Genomic DNA, 17733 nt, shown 5'->3' on the forward strand with positions numbered 1-17733 from the left:
TTCTGTTCATTCCCTCTGAAGCACTTGGCACTGGCCACTGTTGGAAGACAGGATACTGTGCTAGATGGATCATTGGCTATACTGGGTCAGACCATTCTCATGTTCTTTCCCCAGCCTAGCTACTGTTCCTCAGTAGCAACTCATTTCTATATTTACTACATAAATGGTTGGATAAACAAAAACACTCATGTTTTGAGATGAGCTGACTACAAAAACCAGCTCAGTGCTTTCTCCGCTAAGTAGTAAGTAATTTGAGAGTTAAAAATTCCTCCCTTTAACTACTATCAGTTAACATTTTAAAATACAGTTTTAGCTACTACTGCATAGAGTATTTTAAATTCTTATGAAATGAACTGTTTATTTTGAACAATTTTTATTGTAAGTCACATTTCATAACTACTAGACAAATTACATACAAAAACTACCAAAAATATACAAAAAGCTGCATGAAGCACATACTGTTACACTATACATATAACAACTGAGGTGAGCTTACTTCATTTGGAATAGAAGTGTTCCTAATATTTATTAGCAGTAAGGTTTATTAAATAAAGTTCAAAGATTCAGAAATATGCTGTTATCAAGCAGTTATAATTCCATTAGGTATTTAAATATTACAAAAGAAACAAGAGTGCTATAAAAAGAAAAACCCTTTAATTGCATTTGACAGTTTAGTTATCCACCACTTGTAAAAACAGCATTTTCCTTAAGTCGGGGGAAATTTCCCCAATATTTCAAACCTAAATCTGTTTGTCATATGAAAGTTAATCAGAAATAGTTACTCATTCCTGTAGAGACAATTAAAAACAGAACTTCAGCCTGATTAACAAGCAGAAATTGTTATAGGTGGTGGTGGGGGGGAAGAGAAGAGATGACTAAATCCTCATTTACATATAGAACATGGCTTAATTTACTGATCACAAAAGGGTTTAAGAATCGGATGACCAATTATATTTAGACACTTCATTACATGAAGACAGGTTTGAAATATAAAGCATGCAGGATTCTAAAGCATAGTGAGTGTCAGGACAGAAACATACATCAGGACACAAACAGATCTGTTGCCTGTTCAGTATCATTTCCACTCCATTTACTGAAACAAGTTTTACTCTCCACCCAAATTTCAGCAAGGCAGATGCAGTATACTGGAATGAAAATTTGAATGACTACTTCCAAATAGAAAAACGTACTAATGTCTACTACCAACTAGTACTTAATGGCAGAATAATCTTGACCTGTCAAATCAAAACAACCCTACCATGTCCATGACAGATTTTTGAGCATCAGCACAGTTTGCAAATTAGTCAGCTCATAATTCTCTCTCTAGAGAAGGAGCAAGTTTCCTTTCAATTTGTGCACCTTCCTTCTATTTAAAAAAAAAGTGGAGTTAAGAGCATGCATTTATCTAGTGACAGCAAAATGGCAGACTTCAGAACCTACATATACTCTTATTTACATTATGGACCTTGCAAAGGCTGGGAGTAATGCAGACAGACATACCCCTTTCTTTCCTTCACCAATCTCGAAGTATTTCAACCAGCCTCCTTTGGCATTCTGAAGCCACAGCACTGACCAACTATCGAGATAGTCATTTCCTGCTCTATTTGCAAGGTGGCTGGAGGATAAACTACCAGACTATATAAAGTCAGAGTTTTTTTTTGTTTAAGGAAATCACAACATAGCATTTTACATTAAATGGTACTGGGAAGTTTATGTTTACACCAGCAAGTCGCATTTAATCTGAAGAGTTGTGGGTTTGCACCTCATATGATATGAGAGCAGTCAGTTGATAAGTCCAGTAAATTTGTGACACAATGAAGCTAAATTTCTGCTGTCTGAACAGAGGGCCTATGGAACCCTAATCTGAACTCTTGTAAGACCTTGCAGAAGCTCAATCTGTGCATGTTGAGGATCCAATATTCTCATGTGTATGCATTAAAATTCATTACATTGTAGTGAACATTCTTATGCTGAAATGATGTATCTAGTAAAGGCCACCAGGAATACTATATAGCTCATCTATTAAAAAAAACTACAAGTCAGACAGCTATATTTTAAAAAGTTACATTCCTTTAGTTTCAAATTAATACTTTCTTGGTCTGCTTCTAGAAGTAACTGACTAATGTTAGTTTTACAGTCAGTCAATTATCTGCAGCCACCAGAGACTGTGTGTCCATATCCTTCGTCATGATGGAGGAGCACACTCAGAGGTGCATGCTTTAAAACTATCTCCCTGATTCTAGGCTGTGGTGTGGTCTAAACAATGGCAGTTGTCAGAGACCTATTATGGCAACTGGGTTGTAAGGAAGCCTCAGACTTATCTTCTACACTAGCCCAAGAGAGGGATGAGTCAGGAGCCATTTACCACTGGAGACACTCCTAAATGGGGGGCTGGGAAAGAGGGCACGAAGCATCTGCAGCATAACTCCCAGGCTCTTTACACTATTTTTAATGTAATTAAAATTAATGTTAATATAGTACATTAACACTCAAGACTATCTGGTATAGAACACTTGGCGCAATTAATATTTTTATGAATACAAAGACTGAAGCAGAGTAAAGTCAACTGTGAAAGCATGCTATTTAAAAGAGAAAACAATTTAAGAAACTTTAGATCAGTTAGCAATGACATTTTTCCTGATTAAGATAATTTTGCATATGGGAAAGTACTGTGAATTCTACAAGTTACCTTCTCTAATGTACCATTGACACATACCGGCAGCAATGTGTTTCAGTTAAGAAATTACTTTTTTTTTTTTTTAAAGAAAAGATACATAAAATGTGGTCTAGCATTGTACCTACTTTCTAAAAATCCTACAAATTAAAAGATTTGAGGAATGTTCACATCAGAATATAATTAATTTCACTATAATCATAAATTACTAGAAAGTGTGTTGTTTAAGTGGTACATAAGTATCACATGTACATGTGAAGCTACATTGTTCGTTGTAATTCACGTGATGCAGTATTAAATTTACCAATTCCTTTTATAAAAACATATGCAATACAAAGGTCAATCGGGGGGGGGGGGGGACCAAAAAACCTTTGCCGCTAATGCAGCATTATACAGTCAAACCAAAGCTATATCCAAGTGGTGAGACAGGCCATGCAGAAGAACATCTTCAAGTCACATTTCACATTCCCATCTGCATGTCAGCAAAGTTGTAGAAGCTGTCTACGTCTTGAGAGGCCGATGCTTTGTTCTCCGATACAAAAACCTATATATTTTAAACGAGGAAGTAGTTACTTGTCACTGATATATACAAATGCAAGTCATCTGTGCTCATTCAAGAGCCTTACATTACAGAAATGTTTGTCTTTCTAGAGATTTATTCATATAACAAAGGCAGAATTCATTTTTGAAAGGAAATCAAAATAGTTTCAGGACTCAGTATATGGAGCAAAGAAATTCGAGACTTCATTTGTCGAGCAAAACTATCTTTTGCTTATAGAAAATAGCTCCTGTTTAAGCAGTCAATCCTAAAACAGTTTTAAAATTTTAGACTAGACTATTTAAAAAAGTCACTTCAACCATCATCCTGTAGGGGGAAGAAAAGCTATTAGGTACCATCAAACTCACTTAAGGAAGCAGAGCAAGTACTCCACCACTTTCCCCTCCCTCCCAAGCCACACAAAACTGAGAAAGGCATTTCTCTCCTCTTCTCCCACATACATCTCTTCAGGTATATTTTCAAAATTTCAGAAGTACTCTCTCAGCAAAAGTGGCTTCCACTTTTTGCCAACATCCAAATTGTTTAATATTTAAAATTTTAAAAAACTCCAATTGTGCAAAGTAGATGTCCTTGAAAATAGTTGAAAAAAATATTGATTTTAGTAAATTAACTAGGCCTGCCTACATCCATCAGGCAGCCAAGATAACTTACATTGCATTGTTTTAGATGTATCAGGGAAATGGTTTGGCAGTTTATATCTAGCCTTAAAGAGCACGTTTGTCTTCCAACCCAAAGCTGAATTTTAGAGAGTCTATTTTATACATCCCAGGAGGAAGTTAAGATGTGACTAAATGACAATGTACAGTGACTGAGTACTTCAGTTAACTGAGTTATCCAAGGTATCAAAGTTAGAGACTGATAGTTCTTGCTGATCATGTAAGCTCAACCTCTCAGGATCACTATACCAAAACATAACACTGTCCCAGCTAACATCAAGCTCAACTCCAGTTCTCAATCTTAGCTTTGAGATGAGATAGGAGAGAAGGGTTTGTGTCCTTGTATTGGACCAACCACTACCCTCCTTCATTTTGATATCAGGATAAACACCTCTCCTGTCAGAGCAAAAGGCCTGTTTTGATGATCCACTTTCAGAGTCCAGTGAAATGTGGAGCCCTCTGACACCCAATAAGGATTAATATTTAATAGATCTATGAATGCTTTGGTTGGATATCATGATCCATTTTTGGCCATGAATACAATGGCTCTTTAAGACAGTTTCCCCCCCCACACACACACATCCTCACAGGACATCATGGTTTTCAGACAGACTGCAAAAGCTTTGTATCAAGACAAAGGCCTGCGGAGCAGTATAACCCCCATCTGTAAAATGGCAATCTTCAACAGAGAGATTAAGTGACTGTCCATCACCACAAAGGAAGGCTATGGAAGAGCCAGTAACTGAACTGAGTGAAGTCCAATACCTTAACAGTTCACACTGGAAGAAGTTAATAATGCACCTATGGGAGAAATTTCAGTCTAACGTCCACTTACCAGTTTTTGTAAGTGTGAACTGTGGCTGTGCAACTAGTGAATTGCTTCTTCACCCCTACCAACATCCAGAGTGGTGACCAGAGTTGTTTCAGGTGAAGAATCTAGTTAATCACAGTTGTTTACACCCAGTGACCAAATTAAGCATTTCTAACAGCACTCTTCAAATCTAGCAGATAAAATAGCCTGTTTAGAATCCAAGCGTGCTCTCCATGGTATTAGATTGGTGTATGGAGGTGGTGAGTTTTCCCCTGATAGAGTTTCAGTCAGTGGCACATTCTGCATACCCCTGAGCAAGAGATGTAAACTGATCCATGCCCCAGCTGGTTGGTGAAGTCCAGCAGCGTGGTGCTAGAACCATTTCTGAAGTGGATAATATCTCCTTGCAGAAACAAGTCTGAAGTTGGTTATTTCCATAATTAAAAAGTTATGTTTCCTACTAAAAAGTGACATGTTAAATTAGCTATCTAATCAGAATTTGAACAATACACAGTGTTGGGGAAGGGGACTTTAATACTCTGTCCATGGCCACACCCACTTCTAAAAATGATATGGAAAGTATAAAAAAACCCATTTGATAATGGTAACTGAAACAACTTCAGCCTTTGAATAAAGGAACTGTAACCTAGAATAAGGAACTGGGAATAGCCAACCAACTTACTCATTTCCTGAGAAAAGCATGCCAGCATCTCAAAGAAGCAATTTTTAGACCACTGCTCAAGCAACTGTATGCTAAAAAATTCATAAGGCATCTTCCTCTTTGGGTAAAGTCAATAAAGTTGTAGCAAGGCTACATCAGAACTATCTGGATTTCTCTAGTCTCATTGACCTATGTTGGTTTGGTTTTAGGCCTGGCTATGCTATGGTTGATCTCATGACTTATGTTCCGTCTAAGTTGTGCAGCCACCCAAGAATCAATGAAGTGCAGTGCACTTGATTAGCAGAGCCACGCACATCTGGCGGTATGTGTTCAGGTGTCCCTCCCCCTGCTGCTCTGCAGCCACATTGCTCCTGCCCTCTGCCTTGGAGCCCCTGGCCAGCTGTTCCCAGGACCCTCCTGCTTGCTGTGCAGAGTGGAGGGGGGGGGCTAATGTCAGGGTATCCCCCTTCGCAACTCCACCCATGTACCCCATCTCTGCAGAGTGGAGATGGTGGGGGACAGGACTCAGGAGCAGGATGGAGCTGCTGAGGTCTGAGCGAGTCTTCGGATGAGTGCCACTGTGCTTAAAGAGACAGCCACACCCCCCCCTCCCAACACATACTTGTGTTACTTCTTGGTACTTCCTGCAATGCTCATATATTCTCTGTAATTTTATTCGTCTAAAGTGTTATTTTAGTGTTTTGACTGGTCAGTGCATTTCATAATTTTATTTCTCTTATGCTTAAATTTAATTCTTTGAACAGTGAGTTCTAAAATGCCCAACCTGTCCTGGCTGGAGTAATTATCTCTATGGTAACTTTTAAAACAAAATTATATGCAGGTTTTTTGTTTCTACTGGTGGCACACATCCACACATTACCTTGATATTGGTGTACATAAAATTCATTCCCACACTGATGGAAAAAAATTAGAGGGAACATTGCTCAGGACAATGGATAAAGAAAAACAGTCTTGAAAAGTTGGCATCTTCTCATGATAAAAACTTAAAGGCCACTAACAAAAGACTGGACAAACTGAATAAGTCAAGGAGTTGGGTTTTTTGAGGGAAACTAAGGAGTAGTTTGGGGCACCTTAGGGCTGGTGTACACTACACAGTTAGGTTGACATAAGCGACCTTATGTCAACCTAATTGTGTCAGTGTCTACACTACAGATTTCCTCCTTTCCATGTAAGTGCCCTACTACACCAATATAACTACTCCACCTCCACAAGAGGCATCACAGTGTCTGTGTAAACATTACATCCAATTTTGGCTATCTCGTCAATTTCAGGGCAGGAGCCATGAAACTGACAAGAAAATCAGGCCAGCTAGAGCCCAGCTGTCCCCAACTCACTGGAGAGCTGGGCAGCTGGACCTGCTCCCAGCTGGGGCAAGCAGCCCCAGCAGCTTCCCCACTACTGCTCCCGCCCCCAGGTTGGGAGCCGAGCCGAGCCGGGCAGGGCCTCCTCCCCCCCCGACAAACCAGGGCAGCTGAACCCCACTCTCCAGGGACAGGAAGCCCCGGGTGTCTTCTCTTGGTTCCTGGTGGGGAATGGGGGCTGGGGGCACCCACCAGGAACCTGTGGGGCAGCAGCTGAGAGACCAGGCTCTCAGCTCCCCACACTGCCCATCTTAGTTCAGTGGAAGCACTCCTCGTGAGGATGTGCAACACTGACCCAAGGAGGGTAGTGTGGACATGCATATGTAATTATTGCAGTGGTTGTAAGTCAACCTAATATAGGCTGACTTAGGTTTGCAGTGTAGACATAACCTTAGCTTAATATATGCCCTAAAGAGGTATAAAAAAAGCTAAGCGAACAGATTAAAGGTTATTGGTATATTATCCAGTTTCTTGCTGCATCATGATGCATCTCCTTTGAAATGTTCATGTATTAAGAACTCAGGCAAACTACAAACACTATCCCAGGAAAAGCACTATAGAACAAATTAAGAGGAAGCTATCTGAAAAATGGTAATGTAGTGTGAGAAAGCTAAACTATGAGGACGTTTAGGTTATAGGGAAAAACCTTAGTACATCTTTAGCTCACCACCATGACTGTCTTACAAATACAGTAGAACCTTGAGCGAGATCTACTGATCACTCTTCAGAAAAAACATCCTACTTCTCAGCCAAGAATTAAGAGCAGATTGCTCCAGTGTGGTCTACATTTTAAGTCCCAGAACACAGACCTGCCTTACTGTACATTAGGTAAGTTATTTTTGCAACCACAAGTTTTAAATAGAAAGCTTAAGTTCTTCAGAAATTGATGATTTAGCATCCCCTCTTCACTTGGCAGGGAAGTTTTCTACTTCCCACTGGCGAGTGTACTTTTCTTTTGAGTAAATTAAGCTCTATGTGAGTTTCAAAAAATTAAGAGATATTTTCAGGTCTTGCTGGCTGACACAACCTTAGCAAATGAAAAATAAGGTTTCTAGATCATGAAATTTTTTCAGGCAGATTCTGGTCATAGTAATTATTTCCTCAAGAGAAAACATAGCTCACCTTAGTTCCACTGAAGACATCATTTATAATGCTTCGACATCCTTCTACGGCACCATCTCCATTAAACTCCAAAGCGACAACAGGACCTGCAAAAAGAGTTTCACCTGTAATGTTTAGATTTCCATCTTAAATGGAACATTAGAGATTTGCCGTTTTCTTTATCCCTTTCAGAGCCCTGAGTCTTGTTCACATAAAGCCTCAGAGTTCCTATTGCAACCATCATCCTTCAGGATAAGGATTAGTAAATGGAGCTGTGAAAATACAAAAGTTCTCTGGGGGGAGGAAAAAAAATGTGCTCGAAGGAAAACATATCTGCAATTCCATATTTGAAAAACAGCTGCTGTAGAAAGAACTGAACAATGCAGATTTCCGGTTGAATTTCTTGAAAAGCAGTTGGTCATAAAAGGATCCGAAAATGAAGGAAAGTCTTATAGCATGAATAAGAGTCTCAGTACTGACTGATGGACAGCTGTGAGATGGCTCAAAGTTCATTAGGATTGGGACCCAGTCCTTCAGAAATTTGCTATTTAGCTTTTGCTATTCTATGTTTGCAGAAAACAAAGCTGTTTGTATGCTGAGCATTATGAAGACTAAAATCTATGCTTGACTGCTCACTATGGCTGTATCTGATTTCTCCAAAGAACGTATACAATGGGACTACTTCACCACTTACAAATACAAACACTAACTTTGAAGCTAGTGGTCTTCAACAGCATTCTCTTCAGTTTTAAATCCTTTAACGGTAGCGAATCATGGCTAATGACAAACTGGGATTCTATTTTGGTCTGCCATGCCAAGTTCTAGCTTTTTTCTTTTTGAATTACAGATTTAATACAATACCTTCGTGGTTTGCCAGCAGCAGGGACGGAACATGCAAGATCTGGATCTAAAAGCATGAATTTATTTCCCAAGCTAAGAGAACGAGGTCTGTTAGGCTATGGCACCTAAACATCTTAGACTCATGTGGTCCTGTCACTAGAAGGCAACCACACTGGGTTAGATCCCCTTTGGAGCATTGCCTGGAGGGATCAGGAAGGAATTCACCACTTCATTCGGGGCCTGATCCAAAGCCTACTGAAGAAAATAGAAAGACCTCCCATTGATTTCTGTGAGCTAGAGATTGTACTGCTCCTACGGCTCAAGCTATTTCCCCCCTTCTTTTGAAGGATTATCTACAGCCAGAGGGAATACACTAACTAAGATGGACTAGAAACTAAGTTTTACATGTCAGAAGGGGGGGCAGGGGGAGAGAAGAGACCTTTTAAGTGATATTTTAAGAAGCCTTACCTTTTTCAAGCAAAGGGATGAAGTCAGATGCACTCTGCTGGAACACTCTTTGAGCATCCTCTGCTTTCATTGAAACTTCCTTAGTCTGAACCAACAAAAAGCCTTTGCCAGTCATCTATTAATAAACAAGGGTACCCATGTTAAAAACAGCTGTTAATATCACTGATATATAGTGAGGACAGATGTTTGGCTTTTCTGAAAGCAGAAGTCCAAATAAAGTACATGGGAGTATAATACAGTTTTCCCCTCTGAATATTAAACCACAAGACAAACTTCTCAATTTATTCTTGTCTTCCCTAGTTTACAAAGGGAAAGCAGTTTCTTCTGATTGTTCTCTTTTTATTCCATTCATCCAATTTCATTCATTTTGTTTCTTTTCATTCCATCCAATCTTTGCTTCTGTTCTATTCCCCTGCCTGAAACGAAAGATTTTTCTAGTAGCTTCAAATTAAAAAAGTGTACATGTACATCTACATATGCTACTGAAGGTAACTGCCCGACTTGCAAACTGCCCATTAGCATTTCTTTAGCTGCAACAGACACCAAACCTGGATCAGGCCCCTCTCTAACCCACAACTGCAGCATTTGGCTTTTATCTACTAGTCAAGATTTTTTTTTAAAGCCATCCACAAGTTTATGGTTTTAGTTCTAAAAAGGAAAAACTTCTCTGTACGGAGAAGCTATGTAAAGATATATCCACACTTTCAAGAAAGCTTTCAACTGGACTCTTACCCAAGTAAAAATAAATTACTTGTGCATGTAAAATGTCACTCTAAAAGTAACTTTTAGAGCTCCCATATATCCCTCAAATTCGATAGGTATCAGAATAAGATTGAACAATCTCAGCTCATGTTCTGATGGCAGTTATGGGTACATTATAAATACCCAAATCAATGCAAGAAAATGCATCATGAAAAACAAGTTTGGGGGTAATAGTGTCACATTTTTTCAAACACACCAAAACTAGATACTGAAAAGTGTTTTTGTAGACATCCAGAAACAAGCCAGTTTGAACTTCAGTATCTTCACTTCAGTAAGCTATGAGAATTTGCAATTTATTCCAAAATATATGAAATTGGAAAGTCAAGAAGCTGGAAATAGAAAAAAAGTGTCTTACCTCATCAATTAACTTTCTAGCATTTGCAGTTGTGTAGTCTCCAGCGAAGAAAACTGCCAGACATGATTCCTCACTGCTCTTCTGCCTCCCACCCCAGGTTATTGGAATTATGCTCTTCATGGTATCTGTAGAAATTCTGATTACTTTTAGTTCCTCAGATGTAGGTAAGGGGACATAATCCTGAACTGTGGCATCTTCAGGTAGAAGACTCCAATTGTTTTCTCCTGACACTGGTGTAAAGTCATGGATGTTGCTCCATGTGTTATTGAAGATACTCAGTCCAGCATCTTTGAATTGTAAAGCCAGCTCTGGATAGTAGTACTGGAAACAGCCAAATTTCATACCTGTGGATGACTCAATAATGGGTTGGGTGGCACAGCACAAGAATACTTCCAACTTTCTGCAGTCCCGGGTGCGAAATTGTTGGCACGCCACTACGCATTTACAATCTTTGCAGTCACGGAAAAAAACACTGCCTTTTACGGGTCCTAGAAAGATTCGGCAGCTTGTACAATCATCAATAGTGATTGTAGCAGAATGGTCAAAAATGTAGATATTACAGTTCTCACAGTCCTGAATGACAAATTGTTGCCCTGCAACTTTTCCAGGTAAACGACCCACAGTTTCGTCCTTAAGTCCAGAAAACGTGTAGTCTTTGGGATCAACCTAGAAAAAACACAAACACATAACATAATAGTTTTAAAAGTGACAAAAGCAATACCTGGTATTAAGAACAAGCAGAGAAACCGGAACAAGCTAAATTCAATCAGAGATTGAGGGTCATGGAACTGTCCAGAACAGACTTTTGTCTGGGATTTTGTCAAGGTGATGGGAGGCAGAAGGATGGTCTGCCAGTGCCTTCATTAATAGATCTGGATTCAGTTCCTGACTCTACCACAGATTTCCTGTATGATCTTGGGGAAAACATGCTTCAGTGCCTCAGCTATACAATGCAATGGCAATCTTTTCCTTCTCCCTTCCTTTCTCTACCTGGTGTATGGATTGTCTTACAAAGAGAGCACAATCCCTTTGCCAGTGTTTTTATACAGTAGTTTGCACACTGTACAATGTACCCTAGGTGCTGCTGAAATAGAAATCTATCAGATACTGGTCAGCATACCCACATCTCATGGGTTTTTGTACTTTTCAGCTTTTGTCTTTTTCTTGCACTACCTCTCTGACTGATCCCTGGCAAGGAAGCTTTGGGCAATATTTTGATTAGCATATGTTAACTTTTTAACAAATGCATCCCTCTCTAGCCTGCAATGTCACAAGGCAGGAAACTCTTACTCTATACTGTATAGTCAACAGCTAATAGAAAATCTGCATTTTTTTTTTAAATTGAGACTGTGGACAAACATTGGCTGGGCTGGCACAAAGTCAGCTTTATAGCCTCTGTCTCCTGACATTACTCTCTCGTTCAAGAGGGCCATGAAGAAAGTTCATTAAAACAGGACTCTTCATCCAATTAAGAGAATGACTAATTGTCAGCCAATTACAATGTATGGTTTAGAAGTGAACTTAGAGAGAAACAAATGCTATATTGCAAGATAACTGAGGTTAAACTTTCTTTACTCTTATGTAGCAAAAACTGTAAGTGTTACAGCAGCTTCCATTCTGCCCTCATGTGTATGTGTTAAAATGGCATCTTACAGTAGTTGATCACTTAACACTTGAAAGTGTATGATATTCTTACATGAGGTCACTTCAAAAGCCTGGCATTCAACTGCATACTATATCCAGTGTCAGCCTGATAGCCTTGGAGCATTTGCCAAGCTGTTAGTAATTCTAAAAGCTAGTAGGAAAGCAACTTTATATAGTCAGATTTAGGAGTAATACGTCTTATTTTTCCAAAAGGAATAACCTCCCTCTATGCAATTTTAGAAGGTTACACAGACAATGCATGAAAAATGGTATAGACACGAGTGAGCTGAGATCCAGAAATACCTCTTGCCAGAATATCCTTCCTCACTCTGGAAATCCTAGAAGTGATTTATCCAAAATAGATGTTGAAACTGAAGACTTCAGTAAGGAAGTTACATTTTTCTTGAAAAGATTATTCATTTTTTACATGGTAGATAGCTAGAGAGAGAAAGTTAGTGTGATGTAGCGCTACATGCTGCCACTGAGGAGTGTTCTTTCTAAAGTTTTGTTCCCTTTTCCTCCAAAACTCAGGTTGGCCAGTCTCCTTAAACTGTGCTGGCAGGCCTTAAGAAAGACAGCCCCGTAACAAGGAGAAGAGCTTAGCTTTGAGACTACTGCAAACTCTTTGGGGCATAGACTGTTTTCTATGTCCGTACAGTGCCTAGAATAATGGGCCCAAATGCAACTGAACTCTAGACATTATCACATCATACAAGTTTAATAAGTATTAAGAAAACACTGTCATCAGTAAAGAAAGAACAGTTATGATTACAGAGACCAAATTTCAGGACTCTCCCCATAAATGCACACCACTCCAGACTACATCACAACTGGAAGCCAAGAAGAGAAAAGCAGGGGAATACCGTCAGGGCCAGAGCAACCCATTAGGTGACCTAGGGTGGTCACCTAGGGTGCTAGCATTTCGGGTCCTTTGGCGGCGACCGCATCTTCGGCCGCCCCAGTCGTTGTCAGTATTTAGGCAGAGGGACCTGGGGCAGGGGGGTGCGGGGAGGGCCGCCTGCAGCAAGTAAGAGGGGGGCGCAGCACACAGGGAAACCACTCCCCGCCCCAGCTCACCTCTGCTCTGCCTCCTCCCCTGAGCACACCGCCCCACTCTGCTTCTCTCCCTCCCAGGCTTGCGGCACCAAACAGCTGATTGGCACCACAAGCCTGGGAGGTGGGAGAAGTGGAGCAGCGACGGCATGCTCGGGGAGGAGGCGGAGAGCTGCCAAACGGCTCGGGGAGGGCGGAGGCGCAAGGTGGAAGTTTCGCCTAGGGCGCAAAACATCCTTGCACCCGTCCTGAATACCGGTGACCATTCCAGAGACTTTCAAGAAAGGGGCAGTACAGAGCCAGGGGGACTCCATGAACTACACTCTGTGGTGCTGTAAGCCTCTCTTACAGTTGTTTTGGGCAGGAATGGTACAAATGTTATTGTGATTTGACCTTAAGTGGACTAGAGAGCAGTGGCAGGTCTCACAGAATGCATTCAGAGAACCTGAAGTAAAACACACAACACACATTTGCTCATATTTATTGCAAGGATTTAATAGAAGACTTCAAGGGAATAATTTGGATAGTCTTGGGATAAACTATTACTGCTACAATGAAGTGTGGAAACAAAAGGATAAGATCTCTCCAAGAAAGGGGAAGATGGAAGTTTAAGGAAGTTATGACTTCCACTGTTCAGCATAAATATATGCTTGTCTTTTTAAAAAATATATACATTAAAAAACTTCAAAATAGTGCTGGTTCAGAAATCTTTAGGAAGTCACGTAGACATACCATATTTCAGTACAATTAATTTTCTAGTTTTACTTTTTTTTCCCCTAAAAACCTGTGTGTCAGTCAATAAAGCTTAATCTAATTTGTAGTTCAATCTCAAGTGACAGTGACTTAGTGGAAACAAGTGTTCCCGAATCACTTACTCATAATCAAGCACCCTTCCATGTGTGTTAGGATGAATGAACAGTCATCTTGTGACTTCCTGAACTGAGCGCTCAATTGTGCTTTTTAATATTTCACATGCCAGAGAGAGCACATTGTTAAATGTAAAAGAAGCATTGTTGTGACACAATAAAATCAAGGAAGCTAATTTGTGTTGCAACATGAAGTTTGTCAATTTCCTTTATAGGAAAATTGCAAAGCAAAAAATGAAGACCAAGTTAACTGAAATTCGGGTGGAAGACTCAAGTTGCACAGAAGAGCTTTTAAACTTCCCAAAAATATTAATTTTCCACACAAAATTCCCTTGGTGCGTTCTGATTCACTGAAGACAGTCTGGAGTGCAACAGCGCTAGTAATGTCAAAAGTATGCATGCTGAGAACTAAGCCTCCCCCCCGCATCTACATTGGCAAGTTTCTGCGCAGTAAAGCAGCTTTCCGCGCTGGAACTCCAGAGGTGTACACACTGCCAAGCCACTTAGTGCACAGAAACTGCGCAGTTGTAGCGCTCTAAAAGAATAAAAATAAAAAACCACCCCAACAAGAGGCATAGAGCATAGAGCTTTCTGCGCCAGGACTACAGCACTGCGGAGCCAGTGTAGACACCGTGGTGATTACACCACTGCGACTGGCCTCTGGGAGGTGTCTCACAATGCCTGTTTTCACCTCTCTGGTCATCAGTTTGAACTCTACTGCCCTGCCCTCAGGGCACCAACCGTCATCCCCACCCCATACATTCCTTTGCAAATTTGAAAGTCCCCTTCCTGTTTGCTCGGTGATGCGTGCAGTGGTCTCAACGCATCTTTCCAGATGGCCATGCCTGCTCCACGCACCAGGCGATCCCCCACTTGGAGCAATGCCGAACTGCTGGACCTCATCAGCATTTGGGGAGAGGAGGCTGTGCAGTCCCAGCTGCTCTCCAGCTGTAGGAATTATGATAGCTATGGACAGATTTCACAGTGCATGATAGAAAGGGGCCATGACCAGGACACACTGCCGTGCAGGGTAAAAATGAAGGCGCTGCGGAACGCCTACCACAACGCGTGGGAGGCAAACCACCATTCCAGTGCTGCGCCCATGAGCTGCCGGTTCTACAAAGAGCTGGACGCAATACTCAGTGGCGACCCCAACCTCTACTGCGAAGGCCCCTGTGTACTTTGTTGGCTCACATGCCAGTTGAGAGTGGATTAAGCCAGGAGGCGGAAATCTTAGGGTAGGTCCATACTTACCCGCCGGGTCAACGCAGAGAGTTCGACTTCTCGGAGTTCGAACTATCGCATCTAATCTAGACGCGATAGTTCGAACTCCGAACGCGCTCCCGTAGCTGAAGTCGTGTACCTTAGTTTGACACCCCCCCCGTAGTGTAGACCGGGCCTTGGACGAAGAGGGTGAGGGGGACCCAGAGGCAGAGGATGACTGGGGCCAGAGATGCATGCAGTCAGGAGCTCTTTTCTATCCAGGAGGAGCCTAGCCAGTCACAGCAATCGGATCTTGGCAAAGCATAAACAGGAGAGGAGGCCCTTGGTAAGTGGATCTGATTTGGGGAATTGCTGAAGCGAGTTGTTGGGGCAGGAGGGTTGGAGAAAGCAGGCTTGTCTCCCACAACATGCCTAGTCTGAACAGTGGAACAGGCTATTGATACACTCCCTCACTTTGCAGGAATCTCCCTCAGATCTCCAGGAAACGCTCGTGGAGATACTGGACAATCTGCTGCCGCAGGTTCCTCAGCAGAGCTGCTTTGTTTCTTGCCCCATTAATGTAACCTTTTCACGCTACTTTGCAAGTCACTGGGGGGGCATTGCTGCCCAGAGGCAAGCCACATAGGGAATGGGACAGAAGCTGCAGGCTTGGAGAAGACCCTCCCTTGATTCCCTGCTCACCCTCAGCAGCGCAATATCTTCCATAATGATCACATCCTGTGCAAAGTGTGGGGACAGGAATGATTATCAGGCCCCCAAAAGCCCTGTGCCCAGTGTACAGCAGGGTCCGGGAAGAATGATTTACCCTGCTTCTGCAGGTACTCACCATTTTGAGGGTCTTATGGCTCATGTGCTCTTGCCTGGGTCAGCCAGTTAGTGACAGGTGAGTGAGTGCGGGCTGTGTTTTAAAGCACTGAATCAGTGTTTTCTGTGTTACAAACAATACTGCTTCTGTAAAATGTTGCATTGAAACTTCAGAGATGACCTTGGGAGCCCAGCCTCCCTCTTTGTTATCAGCGGCAGAAAGGCTGCGCAGAATTAGAAAGTGACCAAGGAGAACTAAGGAGGACTTTCTCCGTGAGGTTATGATGCACTCTGCTGCCAAGAAACAGGAATTGAAGGAGTGGCGGGACAGCAAGAAGAGGGACCGAAAGGAGAATGTGGCACACCAGAAAGAAGCCACGGGGCGGCTCTTAAACATTATGGAGCGCCAAGTGGACATGCTCCAGGCGATATTAGCTTTTCAAACTGAGCAGCTCTGTGCCTGCCCTCTCCTGCAGCCGCTGTTGCAAAACTCTTTTCCATGCACCCCCCCCTCCACAACCACTAACATACCAGCTCCACTCTCTATCTGCAGCTTTCCACTCCTCCCTCCTCACAGTCCAGCTGTGTGGACTCCCACTACCCACTGCAGTCAATACCCATCCCTCTGTAGTTTGGCCTTGAAGTATAGCACTAGGTGCATTGTACTCCAAAGGAGAAGGTTGGGTATGATCCTTGGACATACACAAATCTGTAGCTGTCCCAGGACCCCTCCTCCTCCTGAGACCTTCCCTTCCCCCATCCCCCTCCTCGCTGATGTATTTGTCATTTGACTCTCTCCTCCGGTGGTTATTTTTTAATAAAAGAATTGTGATGATTTGAAAGCAATCTTTATTCTATTAAGTGAAAGCAAAGAGAGCACTGCAAAGCAACATACAATTATGTTAAAGCCCCTTCTTGCATCATGTGCACCAATCACCTCCTAGCATTACATGCATTGCAATCCCAAGAATAGCAACAAATATTAGTGGCTTTCAGCTTCAAATTGTTGCCTCAAGGCATCCCTGATCCATATGGCCCCACGCTGTGCCCCTCTAATAGCCCTGGTCTCTGGATGTTCAAACTCAGCCTCCATGTGGTGAGCCTCTGCGGTCCAACCCTGAGTGAAGCTTTCACCCTTCCCTTCACAAATATTATGGAGCATACAGCATGCGGCTATAAGCACAGGAATATGGTCATCAGCCAGGTCCAGCTTCCCATACAGATACTGCCAGCGGGCTTTTAAACAGCCAAATCCACACTCATTCTGCACTTGCTCAGCCTGTTGAACCACTCCTTGCTGCTGTCAAGTTGTCCAGTGTATGGCTTCATAAGCCACGGCATTAAGGGGTAGGCGGGGTCTCCTAAGATCAATGGGCATTTTGTCTTCCCCTTTGGTGATCTTCTGGTCCAGAAGAAAGTCCCTGCTTGCAGCTTTTTGAACAGGCCAGTGTTCCAAAAGATGTGCGCATCATGCACCTTTCCAGACCTGCCTGCATTAATATCAGTGAAACGTCCATGGTGATCCACAAGCACCTGGAGAAGTATTGAGAAATACCCCTTGCAATTAATGTACTGTGGCTAGGTGGTTTGGTGCCAGAATTGAATGTGCATGCCATCTATTGCCCCTCCGCAGTTAGGGAAGCCTATCTGTGCAAAGCCATCCACAATGTCATGCACATCGCCCAGAGTCACGGTCTTTTGGAGCAGGATGTGATTAATGGCCCTGCACACTTCCAGCAACATGACTCCAACAGTCGACTTTACCACTCCGAACTGGTTAGTGACCGATCGGTAGCAGTCTGGAGTAGCCAGCTTCCATGGTGCGATTGCCATGCACTTCTCCAGCGATAGGGCAGCTCTCATTCTCGTGTCC

General features: G+C 42.2%; 1 protein-coding gene across 2 annotated transcripts in view; it reads right to left on the bottom strand.

Annotated features, from left to right (window-relative positions):
• Positions 1–637: 637 nt before the first annotated feature.
• RP2 (RP2 activator of ARL3 GTPase) overlaps positions 638–17733 on the bottom strand; it is a 29439-nt gene continuing 12343 nt past the window's right edge. The window contains exons 1-5 of one of the 2 annotated variants that reach the window (XM_045004835.1): positions 15883–15948; positions 10270–10935; positions 9153–9267; positions 7866–7951; positions 638–3218 (exon numbers count right to left, since the gene is read on the bottom strand). In XM_045004835.1, the coding sequence (XP_044860770.1) occupies positions 3135–3218; positions 7866–7951; positions 9153–9267; positions 10270–10935; positions 15883–15906 (975 nt within the window). In that variant the 5' untranslated portion in view covers positions 15907–15948 and the 3' untranslated portion in view covers positions 638–3134. Of the gene's footprint in view, positions 3219–7865; positions 7952–9152; positions 9268–10269; positions 10936–15882; positions 15949–17733 lie in introns of those variants that run through there. The other variant, XM_045004824.1, reaches the window with a different exon arrangement.

Source organism: Mauremys mutica, chromosome 1 (genome assembly GCF_020497125.1).
Source record: "Mauremys mutica isolate MM-2020 ecotype Southern chromosome 1, ASM2049712v1, whole genome shotgun sequence".
Classification (NCBI taxonomy): domain Eukaryota; kingdom Metazoa; phylum Chordata; order Testudines; family Geoemydidae; genus Mauremys; species Mauremys mutica.